At 44.4% G+C, this 21,056-nt stretch overlaps 1 protein-coding gene across 1 annotated transcript; it reads right to left on the bottom strand.

Moving 5' to 3' along the window:
* Positions 1–205: 205 nt before the first annotated feature.
* LOC131482742 (lysine-specific demethylase 5A-like) lies at positions 206–14,487 on the bottom strand. The gene is made up of 4 exons (XM_058678084.1): positions 14,431–14,487; positions 11,413–11,547; positions 672–739; positions 206–336 (listed from the first exon to the last, which is right to left on the bottom strand). Exons 2-4 carry the CDS (start codon positions 11,536–11,538, stop codon positions 267–269), a joined length of 264 nt encoding a protein of 87 aa, XP_058534067.1. The 5' UTR covers positions 11,539–11,547; positions 14,431–14,487; the 3' UTR covers positions 206–266.
* Positions 14,488–21,056: the final 6,569 nt, after the last annotated feature.

A 21,056-nucleotide genomic window follows, 5' to 3' on the forward strand; every position in this document is an offset into this window, starting at 1 on the left:
GTTGGTCTTGCTCCCCTCCCCATAGTACAGCACTTAAGTGTTCCAGAGTTGGTTCCTGCTTCTTCTGGCTTGGGCTGTAGTCTTCATACACCAAACTAGGACTTGAGATAATAGGGTGCTGTTACTTGGAAACGTAACTGTCGGAGCTTCGTCCATTAATATTCCATCCTTCTGACTCCAACATCTCTGGCTTGAAAATCTCACGTTTTTCTACATGTCTGTGCTGCATCTCTTGCAAGACTGTGCGTTTCTCTTCAGCCTGGGATCTAAGGGTGCATGAAGCAGAGTAGTATGTGACACAGTGCCACTTCAGGTCCCACATGCAGAGAGGAATCCCTGAAAAAGTTATTTGATAAGTGAGCTGATAACATTACACAGGTAGGGAAAATGTGGCTTCCAAATTAGTGATCCTACACAAGCTGCTGACTTAGGACCATATCATTATCAAAGAGTGAAAAGCAAAATTCTACACAAATATGTGACAAAAGTTTCTTCCAGGAAATAGTTCGGTAGCAAACTATTTCAAATGGCAAAAAAAAAAAACTAGTAGATAATTCACAAAGAAATAGGCCATATTTACTGGAAAATCTGTTACAAATCCTTATGACAGAATTACCTAGTTAAGAAAGTAACAAAACAAAGGCTTAAAATGTTAACAATAAGATACTCACTTTTGCCCATCAGAAGTGTTTTCTTTCTTTAGGTCTTCGAGGTTTCTTTCCACAATATAAGCTGCCCACTTGAAGTAAATGGAAAAAAATTAAAAGAAAAGTAAGAGAGGAGGACGAATATATGAGAGAAGGTAAAGGGGGCCCGTATCGTGCTCTTAAAATGACATATTTCAAATATGTGAAATATGTTAACCACATGGATGTTAAAGGTTTTTAAAAACATTTTAAGCACACCAGCAGAAGGTGTCATCCTGTTGCCATGCTTCCAGTGCAACAGGTGAGGGGATGAGGGGGCCGAGGCTGCAGGCTTGGCTTGGGGGGAGGCTAGGGGCATAACGCCAGTGGGCATTTGGGGAACTGGGAGCTCATCATTAGGCAGGTGGAGAGAACCTGAGGATTTTCTTCTGTGTCTGGTCCTGGGTAAGGTGGGGAGAGTGGCGGGGAGCACCCCAGGTCAGCACACTGCTCTGGTGTGCTGGTGGACCAGGCCTGGAAACTGCAATGGGCCTGGATCTTGGGTGTGTAGAGGGGTAAGGCACCAGGCCAGCACATATGACAGGAGTTTGGGATCCTGGTGGATGTTAGAATACACGACCATCATACCACCCACTGCAATTCTGAAGATTGGGCTAGACACAAGGCTTGTGGATTCATTAGAGAATGGAGCAAGGAGATATGGGGTAGGAAGGACCTCCTGGGTGTATCGTGGGGATGAGGAATGGATCCTGAGGGACTCCCAATGACAAGGCTACTGTACTTGCAAGTAAGCAAGGGGAATGAGACCTGGTGGATTGGAGGGGAGAGACCTAAAGATCTTTAAGGATCAGATTGATGCACCAGCCCACATGGGAAACCTGAGCTGGGCTTGTTAGCATGGAACACTGCTGACCACCACACAGCAGCCCACATGAAATCTATGGCTCAGGACCTGTATGGCAGGGACAGATCCCAGTATCTGACAGTGAGTATCAGATAAGAGGATGGGTCACATTATGTTAAACCATGACACCAACCAGCATGCAAGAGAACCAGGTCTGGGGGTGGACCCAACCCCATGGAATTACATTTAAAAAAAGCAATAGTTTGGAATTTAACATTATATATGTCTACATAAAATGTTGACCTGAAGGGCAGGCAATTGGCACACAGCTTCAGTTGCTGCTTGGAATGCCCACATTTCCTTCAGAGAATCCAGGTTTGACAGTACTTTTGATCCTGCTTTCTGCTAATATGTAATTCTGGGAATCACCCACTCAATAAAGTAGGCTAGACTGTTGTATCTGCTGGAAAATGGCAAGACCGCAAGCAGACTCTCTCAAACTGGTCACAGCACCCATTGGCCCTGCAAGACCTGTGGCTGGGAAGAGGCCTGGTAGGGGACAACTGGAGAGCATTAGAGCTGGGACTGGAGGTGGGCCAAGCTGAGACACGCTGTCTCACCCCACTGGAAGAGCTGAGACTGAAGGTGGGCCAGGTTGAGCCAGGCTGTAGCACTTGAGCGCAAATGCCAAGTCCGGGGACAGACCATCTCAGACTAGGCCGCAACACCTATTGGCACATACAAGACTTGGGGCTGGGAGTAGGCCTGGCTGGAGAACTTCAAGGACTCCCTTGTTGGCTACTGCTTCCACTGGTGAGCATGACAGCTGGCCCACTGGGAGTGGGCCAGGTTGGGCTAGGCTGACACACCCTCTGTTATGCATGAGAGCCAGAATGGGCATGGGCTAATCAGGCCACACTGCAGCACCAGTTGGCATGTAAAAGGCTAGGTGCAAGTGCTTCAAGAATTGGAGCTTTAAGCATGCCTGGTAGGGGAACTGTGGGGCACTCCTTGGCTAGGCCAGGCTGCACCTACAACCTGTCAGTCAACCAGAGTTGGGGGTGGACCTTGCTGGACAAGGTGGTGGCACCTATCAGCACACATGAGGGCCATACTGCGCTGAGCTAAGCCACAGCACACAGGGGTGTGCTTGAAAATTGGATGGGATATGGCTGGGCTGTAGCAAATGGCACCATATGCAAAAACGAGGCTGTGGGGTGGGCCTGGGGCAGGTTACTTAGGATTGCCCCAACTAGACCGTGTCACACACTGATATGCTTGAGGAGTCGGTCTGTGGCAGGCTGCCTGGGATGGGCCTTAATACCGGTCAGTTTGCATGAAATATGGAGCTGGTTCAGAGCTGATCATGCAGCTACATCCACCAGCACATACACTGGTTGGTGCACGCCAGAATCAAGTCTGAGCTCACCCCAGATGAGGTTTCGTGGGGGAGTCCCTGACTAGACTGCTGGACTCAGACCCTGGCCACAGGGAACATCACAGAATGTGTGGTTAGACCATGGCATGCATATATCAGGACTGGTACTCCTCACGTGCTGACACCTGTGCAGTGGACACCATGCCAGGATGCATACAGAGGACATGATGGCCAGCTGACCTAGGGCAGCACAGGATATCATATGCCTGGTCAGAAGAAGGAAAACAGAAAAAAACTGGACAATTTCCTGGCCAAGCTGTGCAACATGTTCCTGGATCTATGGATGCACTAAGGAATTTGCCAACCAGTAGATCTTGTAAAGATTTTCTCAACCCTGGTGCACTGAAACCAACAACTTCTCAGAACTACCCAAATCACTCAAGTAGCACCCACAATGGGGTCTCCCTGACCCCACCAAATGATCATCTCCCCCATCACCAAGTACTGATGTAGTTTGACAGCAAGGAGTGGCCCTCTTGCCCTCCTCCCCTGTGGTCACAGGAGAAGAAAAAAAAAAGGAAACATCTGTCTTACCCACTTTCCTCAATGTCTGAACCTGAACCTCCCCACCCTGATCAGACGCTGCTCACATGGGAGTTCATCCCTCAACTATGTAAACAATAACAAAAACAAAATGAGAAATTATATTAAATAAAAAAGAAAGTAGCTGGGTTGGGTCCCTGCCACCCATGTGGTGACTCAGGATGGAGTCCCCACTTCCTGGTTTTGGCCTGGCCCACATGGGGACAAGTGGAGAATAAACTAGCAGATAGAAGTGCTCTTGCTCACTTGTGCGCACACTCTCTCCTCCCTGATTTGTCTTCAATGGATAATTCTATACCAGCATTAAATGTGGGTCACAAAATTTGAAGAGATACCAAAGGAATGTATTTCTTAAAATGTTAAGCTTTCTAGACCCTAAATGCAAATACTGACAATTCAGAAAAGATGAAATCATACTAGGATTTACTTTAGTAAATCACACAATTTTACCCTCATTCCTGAAGGTCCTTATGCTGATCCCCCACTCAAAATGATCAACCTATTAACTCCAAGCATCCTTCGGAAGCATCTTCTTAGAATTCCTTGGACTTAACCATAAGATAAACAGTCAAAAACAATCTGACTCACTAAAAAAAAAAATAGAACATTGAAATTCAGAATAAAAGGGTCTGCCAGGGTCTTAAAGCCAAAAGTTGGACCTAGAGCCAGGATGACACTGTGTTCTAACTCCTAGGCCTTTGGTGATATCTGCTCATGAGCCCTCAACCTCTTCTGAGCCTGCTGCTGAACTTCATAGCTCAGAGCTCCTGAAGGCAATGGCGCACACATCAAAGCTTACAGTTTTCATGTAGGGACTTGTAGGATCTCATCCAATCCTATCCTATTTAGGATTACTTACTATATTACTTATGACTCCCAAATTGATATTAAATCCCAAGTTTCAATTTTCTTATAATATTACAGTCTTGTAAAGGCCAATCAATTCTTATTTCAACTCCCATTTCTTTGATATAAATCATGTTTGAATAGTAACAGCTAACTTCAATATCACTTGGGCATCTTACAAGTTTTAAAGTACTTAGTTCTAACATTAACACATTGAATAGATACAGTTACCCAATCTTTAAGGATGAGAAAACTGAGTGCAAGGGATGTTTAAGAAAGCTGTCCACCATTGCACAGATACAGAGCCTGGCACCAGGCAAAAAGTCCAGTCTGACTCCAGAATCCATATTCCTGACCCCTCCTTTCCTCTCCATAAAAGTTCAAGAACTCTCTCCATAACTCCATAACTCCATTCACAAATGCCTACTATACAACTCTAATTTAAAATTCCACGTACAAACTTAACATGTCCCTCAGACACAACCCTGTCAATTTTCCTCATCTCAACAAATAGTGAGAGCATCTACGTCTATAACTATGTCAGAATATCAAGTCACTCTTACAACTTTCTAGTCTGAATGCTGTCTCCATCATAAAGTATTGATTACAACTTCTATTTTCCATGTTGAAATGAAATTCATAGTCAGTAAAACTTCCTACACATCCATAAATATGTTAACTTTAAACAAAAGGAGAGTTAGGAAGAAACTTAAAAATGCATTTTAACATGCAAATGTTTAGGCATAATCTCTCTATAAGACAAAATAAATAATAACTCAACTCCAAAAGGAATAAAATTTAAGGTTCAAAAACAGTGTTGCAGAAGCACTGTGATAAGTTGAAAAGATGATTTAATCTTTTTATAATTAAAAAATCTCTAAGCCATTACAAAGAGTGAAATTCTATCATTTGCCGCTAGATGGTCCCAACTAGAGACCATTATGCTCAGTGAAATAAGTCAATCCCAAAAGGACAGCCACCATATGTTCTCTCTCATATAAGGCAGCCTTCATGCAAATTTAACATCAACAACCCTTTCCATACTGCTATTCTGTACCCCCTCTGTTTTGATGTTTTTATCTTCATTTCTTCAAAATCGTTTTTTTTCTCTTGTCAAATGGTGCTGGCTCATGGATCACACAGTGGCATTATTTTACCCAAGAGGCTTTTGTGTTTTCTTTTTTCAGTTCTTCACCCATGTGTTTGTTCTTCAGTGGCACATTTTTTGACTCCATGGTGCTGTACATTTTTTGTTTTAACTTCATATCTCTTGTTGACTTTGTTTCATGGCTTCTCATTTAAGAGAATGTATAGTGACAGCAGGAACAGAGTCTATCATATTCAGATGTGAAGATATAAGGAGTATGCATCTCTATGTTCAAATCAAAGAGGGACTCCCAATCAAACTGTTGGACAGATCTAGACAATGGGATGCTGAACTGTCTGACATTATCTGTACCAGCAATGTTGGGACATACTTAACTAATAAATTGATGGACTTATGATGATGGGCTATACTATTCTAATAATATGGAGAAAATCAGTCAGCAGGAAGGAATTTGAGGAGAGGGAAGGGGAAACCCCTGACTCTGTGGAATTGTACCATAAACTCAACATTTTTTAAAAAATTCATTTCTTAAAACTATGCAAAACGATATTAGCAATACTAAATGTGTACTTCCTAGATTAACATGACAGCCATATTTCTAAAAATTCACTTTTTTAAAACACTGCAAAAAATTCTTTTATATGTAAACATACATAAAACTGAATTTGAATTTAAATTCAAATAGGAATCTCCTTGACTTACCTGAAAAGCTCTTAGGATGAACACAAGTCTTCACTCTCAGGACTGTCCTAAGTACTAACCATCTAGCATGCAGGCCATCACGCAATGAATGGTAATACCTTTCAATCTGAACAAAAATGCCATCACAAAATCCCAAAGAGAATGATCTGTGAATGATACCACTGCATTAAACCACCTACTCTCACAAGCCACTGTCACGTATATCCAGTAAATTGTCCCTTAGATCCATAGCCGGGCTCTCATTTGATCTCATACACTTTCTGTACTACAAATCTTTTTTTTAAGATTTATTTATTTTTATTTCAAAGCCAGACTTACAGAAAGGAGAGACAGAGAAAAAATCTTCCATGCACTGGTTCACTTGCCAAATGATCTCAATGGCCGGAGCTGAACTGATCTGAACCCAGCAGCCAGGAGCTTCTTTTGGGTTTCCCATTCAGGTGCAGGGTCCCAAGGCCTTGGGCCATCCTGGTCTGCTTTCACAGGCTACAAGCAGGGAGCTGGAAGGGAGGTGGAGCAGCCAGGATGCAAATTGGTGCCCATATGGGATCCTGGTATGTGCAAAGCAAGGACTTGAGCCACTAGGCTACCGTGGCCAGATCAATGTTCTTCATGTCTTGTTATCTCTTACTGGCCTTACATTTCTGTCTTTGTGATTCTCATCTGCACATTCTATATCACAAGCAAAATAAATATTCTATTTTCCAGAGATTATTTTTCCATTCATTCAATACTTATAGCAAACAGATAGTATACCAGGCTTGCTCTAAAACTAGATCACAGCCTTCCTCCTCACTTAAACATCAGAAAATTTAATCACCCACAGCAATTTTCAGTGTTTCATTTTCCATTTTATATACTGACATTCTGCAAAGATACTCTTTTTTTAAAAAATGTTTATTTATTTTCATTGGAAAGTCAGATATACAGAGAGGAGGAGAGGCAGAGAGGAAGATCTTCTATCTGTTAATTAACTCCCCAAGTGTCCGCAATGGCCAGAGCTGCGCCAATTCAAAGCTAGGAGCCAGGAGCTTCTTCTGAGTCTCCCACATGGGTGCAAGGTCCCAAGGCTTTGGGTCGTCCTCAACTGCTTTCCCCAGGCCACAAACAGGGAGCTGGATGAGAAGCAGGGCTGGCTGGATCAGAACTGGTGCCCATAAGGGATCCTGGCGTGTGCAAGGCAAAGATTTTAGTCACTAGGCTACTATGCCGGGCCCAAGATATTCTTTTAACAAAATGATATACAGCATTTTTTAAATTTGCAAATCCAATTTGCAGAATTAAATCTAAATTAATAAAATGATATTTCTATCTAATTGTAACCATTACCATGCCATTAACAGCCTAATGTTGGACTGGCACCATAGCCTAGTGGCTAAAATCCTCTTCTTGTACATGCTGGGATCCCATACAGGTGTCAGTTCTAATCCCAGCAGCTCTGGTTCCCATTCAGCTCCCTACTTCTGAACTGGGAAAGCAGTCGAGGATGGCCTAAAGCCCTGGGACTCTACCCACGTGGGAGATCCGGAAGAAGATCCTGTCTCCTGCCTTAAGATCAATGCAGCTCCAGCTGTTGAGGCTGCTTATGGAGTGAATCAGTGGATGCAAGAACTTCCTGTCTCTCCTCCTCTCTGTATATTTCTTTACAATAAAAATAAGATCAATCTTAAAAAATAAAAACAGCCTAATGTCCTTATCCATCTTCTTCCATCCATCTTCCAAGTAAACTCCAGATACCTGACATTCCCTCTTACCTCTGGCAAGTTGCCACTCAAGCTCCTAGCTCCTCCTGATAAATGTTTTAGGGACTGGTTTTGTGATATAACAGGTAAAACTGCAGCCCATAGATAGTGGTTTGAATTCCAGCTTTTTGATTCAGCTCCCTACCGATGCACTTGGGAAAACAGAAAGATGTGCCCACACCCTTGGGTCCCAGTATCCGAGTGGAAGATTGGGAGGAAGTTCCTGGCTCCTGGCTTCAGCCTTGTCACTGCAGCCACTTGGGGCATGAACCAGCAGATGGAAGACCTCTCTAGCTCTGCCTTTCAAATAAATAAAGTAAATCTTAGGGGGGGAAAAAGAGAAATATAAAAGCTCTAAATAAATAAAAAAATTACCCCACACATAGGCAGACTTAAGATGGCATTATGTCCTAAACTAATGTACAAATTGAAAAAAACAATTTCTATAAAAGTCCCTAGTTTGTAAAGATCAACAGTCTGATCTTAAAGGTACCCATGATATGGTCTAGGCAATCAGCCAGTTCAGTGTCATGAGCTAAAGCCACACATCCCCCACCTGTATAATACCATTTACCCCCTTGAGCATCAAATAATCTGTACCATCATTAAGTAGGACCTGGAGGGCAGTTTCGTGTTGTCACCACTCCCACCTGACCAGCAGAAAGCACCATGGCAGTAAGCAAGCCTGCTTCACAGCTTCTCAACCATTCAGGAAGTGTTACTGAAAGGCTGTTTAAAAGTTCAACACTGAAAACTGGACAAGGTTGGGTAATGGCGGCCCCAGGGCTTGCTCTACTGCCCTTCATTTTGAAGGTTATGAGGTGGGGTGGGAGCACTCACAAAGCACGCACATCTACTCTGCTGTGACAACAACTGACTTAGGCAGCCACTTGCCTGTGGACGTCCTGCCAAGGCAGCCAGCACTCCAGCAAACCTACACTGGATAAAGGGAGACCCAACTCCAAGCCTCAACAGTGTGGACTGGAGCCTCCACTAAGAACTGATCATGGTCCTATCAGACTTAAACAGCAGAACACCACTCAACCCTACCAAGCAGCTTTTGCAAGGGCCATATAAGGTCAGGGACTTTAAATAAGGGAATAAAATAAATTCTATACATTACAGAAACCATGCTACACTTCACACGGGCAGGTGGACACTTAGGACATAACAGAGGAATCACATTTCTTCTTAACAAAATGTTTTTGGCTGTCGATGTGACTGACATTATACCAACTTGTTTACACAAATTCTGGGGTTTGGGGGTTTAACATCTTGGTAAAGACCAGAAAATCCATCCATCCTCCACCAATGCGATAAACAAACTAAGCACATCAGGAGGTGATCCCAGACCTAACTTTCGTGTCTGCATGCCAGCACAGGGTCTGGCACAGTCCATCACTCCAATCAGGTTACGCACATGCTGGTGGTTGCAACTGCTGGGTCAGGTCTGCTTCAAGCTCTGTTTTCAACATCAACCAATGGGTGTTGTAGTCCAGCCTGATCCTGTGCAACACACGCTTGGCCTTCACACAGACCAGTGCAAGCTGCACTCTAGTCTGAGCAATGTACAATAACCCCTGCCAGGTCTGCCTGCTGCCCTGATTCCTGTGCTTGCCAGTATGTACAGTAGACTGGTCCAGTCTGTGACATATCCCATTCAGTTCTCATACATATCAATGGGCATTGAAGCCTGGTTGAACCAACCCAGCCCCAGTATCCAGCCCACACACATTTTGGTGGGTACCATTCTGTCCAGTCACATCTGCCACAATCCTGGTTTTCATGCTCTCCAGTGGGAGTGGTAATCCAAGAGGGAGGTGCCCACTATTTCCCTACTGGGCCACTCACACTCCCAGATCATGCACTCTCCAGGTGGTTTTGCAGTCTGACTTGACAGAATTAGCCCCCAGTGACAGCCTCTGCCAGCTGATGCTGCAACAAAGACCAACCAACCCTCACCCACTCTGATTTATGCTTGCACCAGGAGGAACAGTCAGCCCAGCCTGACTTTTCCCTGATCTAGCTCACATGAAGCCCATAGATGTTGTAGCCCTGCCCGGTCTGATCTGCCCCCATCCCAACTCATGCTCTCCAGTGGGAGTGGTGGTCCAGCAGAGGAGCATTCCACATTCCCCCTACCAGCTTTGTACCCTGCCCTCCATTTCTCATGCGTGCTAGTTGAATGCTACGGCTCAGTCTGGCATGGCCCTCCATGCCTTGGCATTTGCCAGTGGGTGCTGTAGCCTGGCCCAGCCTGGCCCACCCCCAATTCCAACTCCTGCTGGTGCGGTTTGCAGCCTAGCCCAGCCCAGCTGGCACCCAGTCCTAGCCTTTATGCATACTGGTATGTGTCGCAACTGAACCCGATTCCACCCATACTCTATCCCAGTGCTCTGATTAGCAGGTGGGTGATATGAACTGGTTCAGCCTTGTCTGTCCCCAACCTATGCCAAATGTATGTCGGTGGGTACCTTTCCCTGCCTGTTCTAGGCTGTTCCCTATTATGGTTCTTGCCCTCATCTGCAGGAACTCTGTTCTGACAGGGGAGTTTTCTAGGCTCCTCCATCAGAACCTCTCCCAGTGCCAGATCTCACACACACACATGGGTCCATGGGACAACCCTACTTAGTCCACATCCGGTCCTAGCATGAACAGTAGCCTTTCTTGATTGGGCTTCAACCTGTTCTGGTTCTTACTGTCAGATGTTTCAGCCCAGCCAAGGCTCGTCCTCACTCAGACACAGCTCACACGTGACTCAGGAGTGGCAGAGACTTAACATAGCTTGTCCTACTTCTACCTTGGTCCTCCAGAGTACCAGATGGTACTAGAGTCTAGCTCAGCTCTGTGCAGGCAGCCCCAATACACACTTGTGCCAAGGGACACTGCAGCCATGTCCAAACCAGAACACAGCCCCCACTCCAGCCATGGTACACACCAATAGGAGCCCCAACACAGCCTGGGTATCCTCTTAGCTTCCCAAACATCCCTATTCCCAGCCACAGATCACACACATGCCAGTGGTTGCTCTAATCCAGTTTGGCATATCCCCTCACCTGTCTTGCCCTTTGCTTTAGATTCTTTAGCTTGGCATCCCTGGATCATGTAAACCAGTCAATGTAAGAGCCTAGCTTGGCATGACCTGTGCTCCAGTCTGATTTCTGCTCTTGCTGGTGAGCAAAGGCTTGCTTGACCCTGCTGGTCCATCCTTTCCATAACTAATCCACACATTAGCCAACAGTTGGAGCTATTTTGCCCAGCTTGCCCGACCCCAAACCTGGACAATGTGATCATCAGGGAGAGTTAAAACCCTCTAGGAGAGTTTCCCAGGTTCTCCCACTCAGCCCATTTCAGAATTCATAGAGCCTTCTAAATCAGATTAAAAGGATTTTCACAATATCTTCTCCAACTCATCTCAAAGAAAATACTGTATCTCTTAAAGTTTTAAACACTACATGAATGGCCTCCCATAACCAGTCAACTTTTCTTCAAGAGTCAATGAAACCAAAACTCTTGGAAAAATGGCTTATGGACATTGATACCTGAGATTTTAGGTGTCTTGTTCTCTTCGGCCAATGATTCATCCTGGCGCCAGTTTTGGGAGAAGTTTGGGTATCAGTGAGAAAAACGTCAGGTTCCACATTTTCCTTAAGATCTAAATTAGGCATCGGCACACCCTAAAACACCAGAGCAAAGAAAGTGTTTTCTGAACAAAATCAGGTTTCACGGTGGAGAACAACACATTTCCAATAAAGCTCCTAAAACTTCATGGCACCAGATGACAATTCCGCTACAAATTCATCTACAGACAAAAGGCAATCCCTATCAAAATTTCAGAATTTTTTATTTGGTAGAAATTCAAACATAAATGGCTGGGAAACTTGGAAAAAAAACACAGGACTCCCACTACCAGATACCAAGTTATTTTAAAGCTACATTGCTCAAAGTAGTGTGTTACTGAGATTTGCACAGACACATACAGCAGGACCACACACAGAGTAGGTATTCCAAGGCCACCAAAGCATGTTTGAAATAGAAAAAAGGTATAGTATTCTTCCATAAAAGTTTGGTTTATACATTAGATACAGTATCAGACTAAAAATTATTAAATGGAAAAATCACAATAACATACTATAATAAGACTTAGGTGATCACATTACGACCTCTCTCAAGCATATCCAAATTGCCAACATCACTACTGTTGTATTTTGGGATTAAATAAGAGAATATATGGGGGCCCGATGTGATGGCTCAGTGGTTAAATCCTCACTTTGCATGTGTCAGGAGCCACTTAGGAAGTGAACCTGCGTACAAAAGATGTTACTCTGTGTCTCTACTACTCCGCCTTTCCCAAAAAAATTTTAAAAATCTTAAAAAAAAAAGAAGAAAAGCATATCTGGTTACCAGCATCAGAATGCCATGAGAGCCAGTCCGATAATTAAGATGGATATTAAAAAGAGGCAAAGGGATAAATCCAATTCCAGACAGGATGGTGAACCATACAAGTAATATTTCATCACACTAATCAGAATACCACACAACTAAAAACTTACAAACTGCTTAATACTGGAATTTTCCATGCAATATTTTAATACAATTGGCTGCAGGTAAACAAAATCACAGAAAAATCTATGAAACCGCAGACTAACTTAGGACTTGGGGTAGGGGAAGACCACTGTAATCCAACACAACAAAATTCAGAAATAATACTGCACATTTATGCTCAACTGATTCTCAATACAGGCAACCTAGTTAAATCAATAGAAAAACAATATTGTTTTAAACAGTGCTCATCAAGATTGAATATTCATATGCCCTCCGTCCTAAATAACTAACCTGCCTATGTACCTCACATTTTGTACACACACAAAAAGAAACAGTTCAAGATGCACATGAACCTCAATGTAAAAGCCAATCATTACAACACCACGTGTGAGACCCACATCCTACACAGGAGTGCCTGAGTTCAAGTCCCAGTGCCATTCCTAACTCAGCTTCCTGTCTGGCACACAACAGATGACTATGTAAGTACTTGAATCCCTGCCACCCACAAGAGAAATCCAGATTACGTTCCTGGCTTTACCCTGGCTGGGAGTGAATCAGCAGATGGAAGCTTTCTCTCCTCTTTTTCAAATAAAATGAAAATAAGGGAATAAGTGAACTCAAAAGGAAATGCTTTGTAACAAAAGATAAAACCACAGAACTTCTATATGGAGAAAGAAAAATGACTATAGTCATGGATAAGGAAAACACTTCCTAAATGATACTAAAAACTAAAATCCATCAAAGGAAAACAGAAATCTGTAAGCCATTCTTCAAGCAGAGACTATTACAAAAACAAAAGCATAAATTACAGACAAGAATAAAGTTTTTGCAAATCATGTATCTAAGGACTTGTAGTTAGTATAACAAACTCTCACAAGTATACAAAGCCAACCCAACAAACACTTCATTGAGGAAGATACACAAACAACTAACATAAACACAAAACAATGCAAATGCTCATCTGTAGCCTTTAGCAAAAATGCAAATGAAACTACAAGGGAATACCAGTACATACCTGATAAAATGGCCATAACCAAAACAAGTGACAACATGTGTTTGCCAGGACATGGAAAAACAGCAAGCCTCTACATTGGGGGAGGGGGAATGTAAAATGGTTCAGCCACTTTGAAAAACATTCTGACAGTTTTTTTAAATAAATATAAATGTAACACAACACCTAGCAATTCCACTCTATTAAGAGAAAGGAACACATACGTCTGCACGAAACGTTATACCTGAACAGGCATAGTATTATTCCTAACAGCCAAAAACTGGAACAATCCACTGTTCATCCGCTAATAAACAAGTAACAAGGTACATACATACAAGGGAGTATTATTCACCAATAAAATCAAATGAAGTGGGACCAGCACAGTAGTCTAGCAGTTAAATCCTCAACTGGCATGCTCCAGGATCCCATATGGGCACCATTTAGGCCCTAGCTGCTCCAGCTTCCCATCCAGCTCCCTTCTTGGAGCCTAGGAAAGCAGTCAAGGATAGCCCAAAGCCTTGGCACCCTGCACTCACGTGGGAGTCGCGGAAGAAGATCCTGGCTCCTGGCTTCGGACTGCCTCAGCTCTGGACACTGTGGTCACTTGGGGAGTGAACCAGTACATGTAAGAGCTTTCTCTTTCTCAACTTGCCTTTCCAACAAAAAATAATTTCAACACATTCTCCCCCAGCAAGTTTTATTTTAATTGGAAAGGCAGATTTATAGAGAGAAAGATCTTTCATCCGCAGGTTCACTCCTCAAGAGGCCACAACAGCCACAGCTGAGCTGCCAGAAAGCAGGAGTTCCTTCCTGGTCTCCCATGTGGGTGCAGGATCGCAAAAGTTTGGGCTGTCATCCACTGCTTTCCCAGACCACAAGCAGGGAGCTGCAAAGGAAGTAGAGCAGCTGGGACACAAACCGGTGCCCATATGGGATCCTGGTGCATGCAAGGTGGGGATTTTGGCCACTAGGCTACCACACCAGGACCAATTTATCCACTTCTAAGAATAATACTGCAACTCACCAGAAGACTGACACCACACTGGAACAGCTCACACGGGTAGAGAATTCTTTCATAGTGAGAATTCAAGCAACACACAGTTTCTTTTCCTGGCAGATAGCCCAAGCAGCTATCGACTTTAGACCACTTCTTTTATTTGGTGACCATTTCAAAACCTCCTTGGCTGGCAGCAATCTGAACGAAAAAAAAGTAAAAATTATTATTTAAGCAGAGGCAAGCATTATCTGATAAATACATAAATTACCCTGGGCTGCGATTTTGGAGTTCCACAAATAAATGACAACAGTGACATCTATAATATTTACAGGTAAACAAAAATCAAATAATGAATTCTGAAGCTTCTTTGTTGTTTTTGTTGTTAAGATTTATTTATGGGACCCAGCACAGTGGCCTAGTGGCTAAAATCATCGGCTTGAATGAACCGGGATACCATATGGGTGCGTGTTCATACCCCGACAGACCCGTTTTCCACCCTACTCTATGACTGTGGCCTGGGAAAGCAGTTGAGAACGGCCCAAAGCCTTGGAATCTTGCACCCATGTGGGAGACCTGGAAGAGGCTCGAGGCTCTGGACTTTGGATCATGTAGCAACAGGCTTTGCGCTCACCTGGGGCGTGATTCATCGTGCAGAAGATCTTCTCTCTGTCTCTCCTCCTTTCTGCATATCTTTGCAATAAAAATAAATAATCTTAAAACAAGATTTATTTACTTTTGGGCCCAGAGCAATAGCCTAGTGGCTAAAGTGCTCGACTTGCATATGCCAGGATTCTATATGAGCACTGGTTCATGTCCTGGCTGCTCCACATCCCATCCAGCTCCCCACGTGTGGCCTGGGAAAGCTTTCAAAGATGCCCCAAGGATTTGGGATCCTGAACCCGTGTGGGAGACCTGTAATAAGCTCCTGCCTTCAGATTGGCTCAGTTCTGGCCATTTTAGCTACTTGGGGAGTGAACCACAAACAGAAGATCTTTCCCGCTGTCTCTCCTTCCCTCTGTATATCTGACTTTCCAAAAGAATCAATCAATTAAAAAACTTTATTTTTAGGAAAGGCAGATCAGATTTACAGAGAAAGAGAGGCGAAAAAGATCTTCATCCACTGCTTCATTACCCAAATGGCCATAATGGCCACAGCTGAGGCGAGCCAGAAGTTTCTTCTGACTCTCCCACAGTGGGATAAGATCCCAAAGTTTTGAGCCACCCTCTTCCTCTTTCTCAGAGCACAAGCGGGGAGCTGTATGGGAAGTGGAGCCGCCAGGACACACACTCAACCACAGGGGATCCCGGCACTTTCAGGTGAGCATTTAGTCATTGAGTCGTCATGCCAGTCCCTCTCAAGGGGTTTTTGTTGTTTGTTTTTTTGTTAAGGCTTATTTATTTTTATTGCAAAGACAGACTTACAGAGAGAAGAAGAGACAGAAAAGATCTTCCGTTCGCTGATTCACTTCCCTAGTGGCTGCCACGGCTAGAACTGAGCCAATATTCCAAAGCTAGGAGCCAGAAGCCTCCTCCAGGTCTCCCACGTGTGTGCAATGCCCCAAAACTTTGGGCCATATTTGACTGCTTTCCCAGGCCACAAGCGGGGGGATGGGAGGCACAGCTAACAGGAGTAGAACTGGCACCTATATGGGATCCTGGTACATTTAGGGCAAAGACTTTAGCCACTAGGCTACCACACTGGACCCTCTCCCAAAATTTTTAAACTCTACAATTTAATTCATATTAGAGTGCCTACACCAAAATTAGACATTTCACAGATTTACTCAATTTGTACTTCTTGCCTGGTTTGAAAACCAGACTAATTTCTGTGTCTAACTAAATTCTTCGTAATTCGTAACATAAAAGGCAGCAGATGAGGCTCAGTTGCTGAGTTACACTCACATGGAAAGCCAGATTGAGCTCCTGACTCCTGGGTGTGGCTGGGCCCTGCACTAGCAACTGCAGGTGTGTGGACAGTGATCAGTGGAAGGGAGGTCTCCCTGTTTCTGATTCTCTGCCGCTCAAAGAAATCACAAGGCAATAAAAATTAACATACATTTGCAGCAGCAATGATAGAAACAAAGACACAAATTAGCTTCCACATCATTTTACTGAACTAAAAGGACTCATAATTTAATTTTTAAATCTATATTCTTATATGAAAGTGAACTGAGAAGAGCTCTCCCATCCACAGGAGCTTCATCCAGGTCTCCCATAGAGGCGACAAGGGCTCAAGAACCTGGGCCATCTTCCGCTGATTTTCCCAAGCCATCAAACGGGGTTGGATGGAGTAGAACAGCCAGGACCTGAGCAATGGGCTGCTGGCTGTGCAAGCAGCAGCTCTACTCATCACAAAACCAACTCAGTTTCACACCATTTCAATTTCTAAACATCACCAAACTAAGGACAAAAGCTCTTCACAAAAGCAACATTCTTTTTATTAAAAATATGCATGTGTGTGTATATTTTAAAAATAAAAGAAACACACAGGGAAGAGACAGACACATTTCTTCCACCCACTGATCCACTCCCCACATGGCCACAATGGCCAGGCTAAAGCCAGAAGCTGGAACTCCGTCTGGGCTTCCACGTGGGTGCAGGGATCTAAGGAACTGAGCCATCTTCCAACTTTCCCCTCAGGTCATTATCAGGGAGCTGGATGAAGGCAGAGCAGTCAGGACTCACACTGGCAACACAGGCAGCAATTTCATCCACAACACCTCACAGGCCTCAAGGGGCAAGTTTCTAATTCACTTCCCACTGACCTTCTTTCTCATTCTACTAGAAGAAATGATGCATCAAAAACATGAGGGAAACAAAGACCTGCAACAAAGGAAGAAGCAAAAGGAAAGCACAGAGGTTCTAGCCTCATAGCTAACCTTAAAAACAGCTAATCTGGAGTGAGCAGTAAAGATAACTCCAGGAAACAGCAATATGGCCATGTGGGATGTCGGCATTACAGGAACATTAGTGCACCGCGCTACAACACTAGCCCTCGTATACACTTAACCAGAATAGCAACAGAAACTCTGACTTTTTACTACTTACATCTCGAAAACCATTCATCCAGAGAACAAGAGAGAGAATGAAATTTTCAGTGAAAACCAATCACTGGAATAATTGACTTAATTAAAACTCAACTAAAATGTGATAATTTGGGGGCCAGCACCATGGCACAGTAGGCCAAGCTTCCACCTGGGACACTGGCATCCCATACAAGTGTCAGCTGGTGTCCTGGCTGCTCCACTGCTCATCCAGCTCCCGGCTTGTGGCTGTGAAGGCAATACAGAATGGATCAAGTCCTTGGTTCCCTGCATTCACACTGGAGACCCAGAAGGACTGGCTCAGCCCCAGCCATTATGGTCATTTGGCAAATCTGATGACGGGTGGAGGATCTCTGTCTCTCCTTTTCTTTGTGTTACTCTTTCCAACAAAAAATAAGTGAATCTTAAAATGACAGAGAGATCCAGGGCCAGCCCTCCTGGACCACGCACCAAAAGCAAGCCACTGCCTCCCACCTGGACCCCGTGCTGATGGCCAAGCCGCTGCTTACCCTTCCAACCCCGCCCTGAGGACCAAGCCACCACCTGGCCTCCAGGAACCGACACTCAGGGTTAAGCCGCAACCCACCCTCCTAAACCCAGCAGGAATGCAAGTTGGCCACCTCCCCTCCTGCATCCCTGCTGATGGCCCAGTGGCAGCATCCCCAGCTGGAACCCTCACCCAAGGACAAGCCGCTGCCTGTGGTCCAGGACAAGAGGCAGGGACAAGTACTGCCTCCCCTTCCTGGACCCCTGTTCCTTGGGGGGTGTTACCTTGTAGATATCCGTGTCCTTGGTCAGAGGTCAGAGGGTGCTGGTGAAGCCCAGTGTGTCTGTCAACTCCTCCTGCCAGACTCAAATAACAGGCACTCTGGGGTGGTACCAACTCCACTTCACACACAGCAGGCCCCACATTCACCATGGCGGTCACTGTGAGACCCTCCCCTGGTGGGGTGCAGGTGAACAGCAGGTGGGACGAGGGCTAGCTGGAGTCCACGAGCCCTTCACATCCTCTCCCGGAGCCCACAGCGCATCTTCAGGCAGCAGAGCTGCTCCCACGGAGAGCCCAGCAGTGCGTCCTCTTCCTCTGCTTGCTCTTCTCTGACTGAGGGTGCGGGGCCGCAACACCTCGCAGGAAGTGACCAAGCGGCCAGTCCCTCCACGTCAGCACCATGCAGGATTCCTCTGCCAGATGCCCCACCCTCAGGGACCCTTTTCTTCCTCCTCCCTGACTGCAGGGCGCCCGGCTGTGCTTGCTCTCCTGGCCCAGGGAAGTTCTGTTAGGCCGGATGGGGCCTGGGGCTCCTCGCTGCACTGGGCCCTGGAGGATAGGGGAGAGTTGCAAGCGCTTTTTTTGTCAAGGAATTAAAGCACCTACACTACTACAGGCTACACCAGTTAAACACCAGGAGCCAGGAGCTCAAGTCCCTTCTCCCATGTGGCTGGCATGGAATAAACTATGTGAGCTATCACCTGTAGGCTTCCAGGCTGAGCATTATCAGAAAGCCAGGTTTGGGAATAGAGCCAGGCACTCCACCATGGCATGGAGGTGTGAAAGGCAGTATCTCCACCATTTGACTAATGTCTACCTCCCTGAAAGAATTACTATCATACGAAAAAAATGGCAGGTCTCACTTAAAACCAAAAGAAATCCCTTGAGAATTTAGAGTGAGAGGAAGAAGTAATAAATAGTGAATGTAATTTGACAAAACCACCAGCATAGACTTGAAAGTGGTTTGGGGAAGATGGGAGAAAATAAGATTGATGACAATAGCTGTCCAAACTAGCATCATTGCAGAAATCATTAAGGGAAAATGGTTGGAAATATTTAATATGTAGAAATGCATGGATATATGCTTTTGTGCATCAAGGCAAGGAAAAAATTAAAAACAGTTTTATTTCATATCAGGTTGCACACTCTGGTGCAAAATTTCATTACAGTTCATGGAAAAAAACCGAGAATGTGTTTTGATTATTGTGTGTGTGTGATGGGGTGTTAACAATGATGAAGTTTGACGTTCTTGTGGCATAATAGTGGAGAATATGATAGGATTCAATGGGGGACCAAGAGAGCTGTCTAGATTACAGACTTAAATTGTGGAGTCATCAATTGCCACCACAACTAAATTTGAAAAATCATAGAGGGAGCAGATGCTAAGTCAAGAAAAACCCTTATCAAACTAATGATCAGTCTGGCAATCAAGACGATTATCTGGAGGAAAAAAAATGTTCTTTAGAAAAGGAAAGATTTCAGTAGACAGAGAAAAAATATGCTTTGAATAGAAAATTATGGAGGAATCCACAACAATATAGCATTATGAAGAACAGGCTAAAAATACTCACTGGTTTCAAGTGCTATGTAAAATCAAACAACTCAGTGGCCAAACATTTGCTGCCAATATGGAATGAGAAAGGAAAGTAACTGTGTCTCCTGTATTAGATTCAGTGGAGTCATGCACATTGTCAAAGGCAATTTGTAACAGACAGAACTGGGCCTGGACCATAGCTTAATGGTTAAGTCCTCACCTAGAACCCACTGGGATCCCATATGGGCACCAGTACTAATCCCGACAGCTCCACTTCCCATCCAGCTCCCTGCTTGTGGCCTGGCAAAGCAGTCGAGGATGGCCCAAAGCCTTGGGACCCTGCACCCACATGGGAGATCTGGAAAGAGGTTCCTGGCTTCTGGCTTCAGATCAATGCAGCACCAGAAATTGCAGCCACTTACGGAGTGAATCATCGGAAGAAAATCTCCCTCTCTGCACATATGCCTTTCCAAGAAAATAAATCTTTAAAGAAATTGATAGAACTTATGGGAAGATTAACAAGAGAAAGCATGAATATAAGTGTGTATTTTTAAGATGCAGAGAGAAAAGAGACAGAAAACAAAAGATGACTTCTCTTCACTCCTGGCTCATTCACTGTCCAAAGGAGCTTGAGTTTTTTTCTGGGTTACCCACACAGGTGCCAGGGATCCAGGCTCCCCAGCTGGCAGCCTGAAAGGATGTGAGGCAGCTGGGACTCAAACTGGCACTCGCATGAATGCTGGTGGTGTGAGCCAGGGTTTCATCCACTGCACCACAGCAGCATTCCCATGCCGCACGAATTCTAACCACCACACAAGGAAATGTTTAGCTGCAACTACGCACATCTAGAGCAATCTTCATAGTAGTGCAGTTCATAGTAACAAATATCTCAAAACTATCCAACTTTAATAAAGAAATGACATTTCTGTGATAACTCATGCTGCTTTCAAACATTTGTGGAATGTGCAATAATTGTGGGAAAACTGCTTGGTTTATTAATTCACATTTCCATGAACTTGCCGCAGACTTCTCATACACATTGACTTTAGGTTTTTGGACAAAATTGTAGTTATTTTTCTTTTCTTTTTTTTTAATTATTATTATTATTAATTATTTTGCATTATGTGACAGTTTCATAGGCTCTGGGAATCCCCCCCTCCCCAAGCCCCTCCTCCCTGGTGGATTCCTCCACCTTGATGGAGTATTACAGTTCAAATTCAATCAAGATTCTTTCCTTGCAAACATATACCAAGCATAGAGTACAGCTACCCGTTGTCCAGATGGGTTGAACAGTTTCTTGGGGAGA

This window comes from Ochotona princeps, chromosome 20, assembly GCF_030435755.1.
Source record: "Ochotona princeps isolate mOchPri1 chromosome 20, mOchPri1.hap1, whole genome shotgun sequence".
Classification (NCBI taxonomy): domain Eukaryota; kingdom Metazoa; phylum Chordata; class Mammalia; order Lagomorpha; family Ochotonidae; genus Ochotona; species Ochotona princeps.

Excerpts from the sequence above, each read along its gene's own strand:
- LOC131482742 (XM_058678084.1), bottom strand. The coding sequence starts at position 11,538 with ATGCCTAATTTAGATCTTAAGGAAAATGTGGAACCTGACGTTTTTCTC. Across the intron at positions 740-11,412 it reads CAAGACACCTAAAATCTCAG|TGGGCAGCTTATATTGTGGA; the intron begins GTATCAATGTCC and ends ATTTACTTCAAG. Across the intron at positions 337-671 it reads AACACTTCTGATGGGCAAAA|GGATTCCTCTCTGCATGTGG; the intron begins GTGAGTATCTTA and ends TAACTTTTTCAG.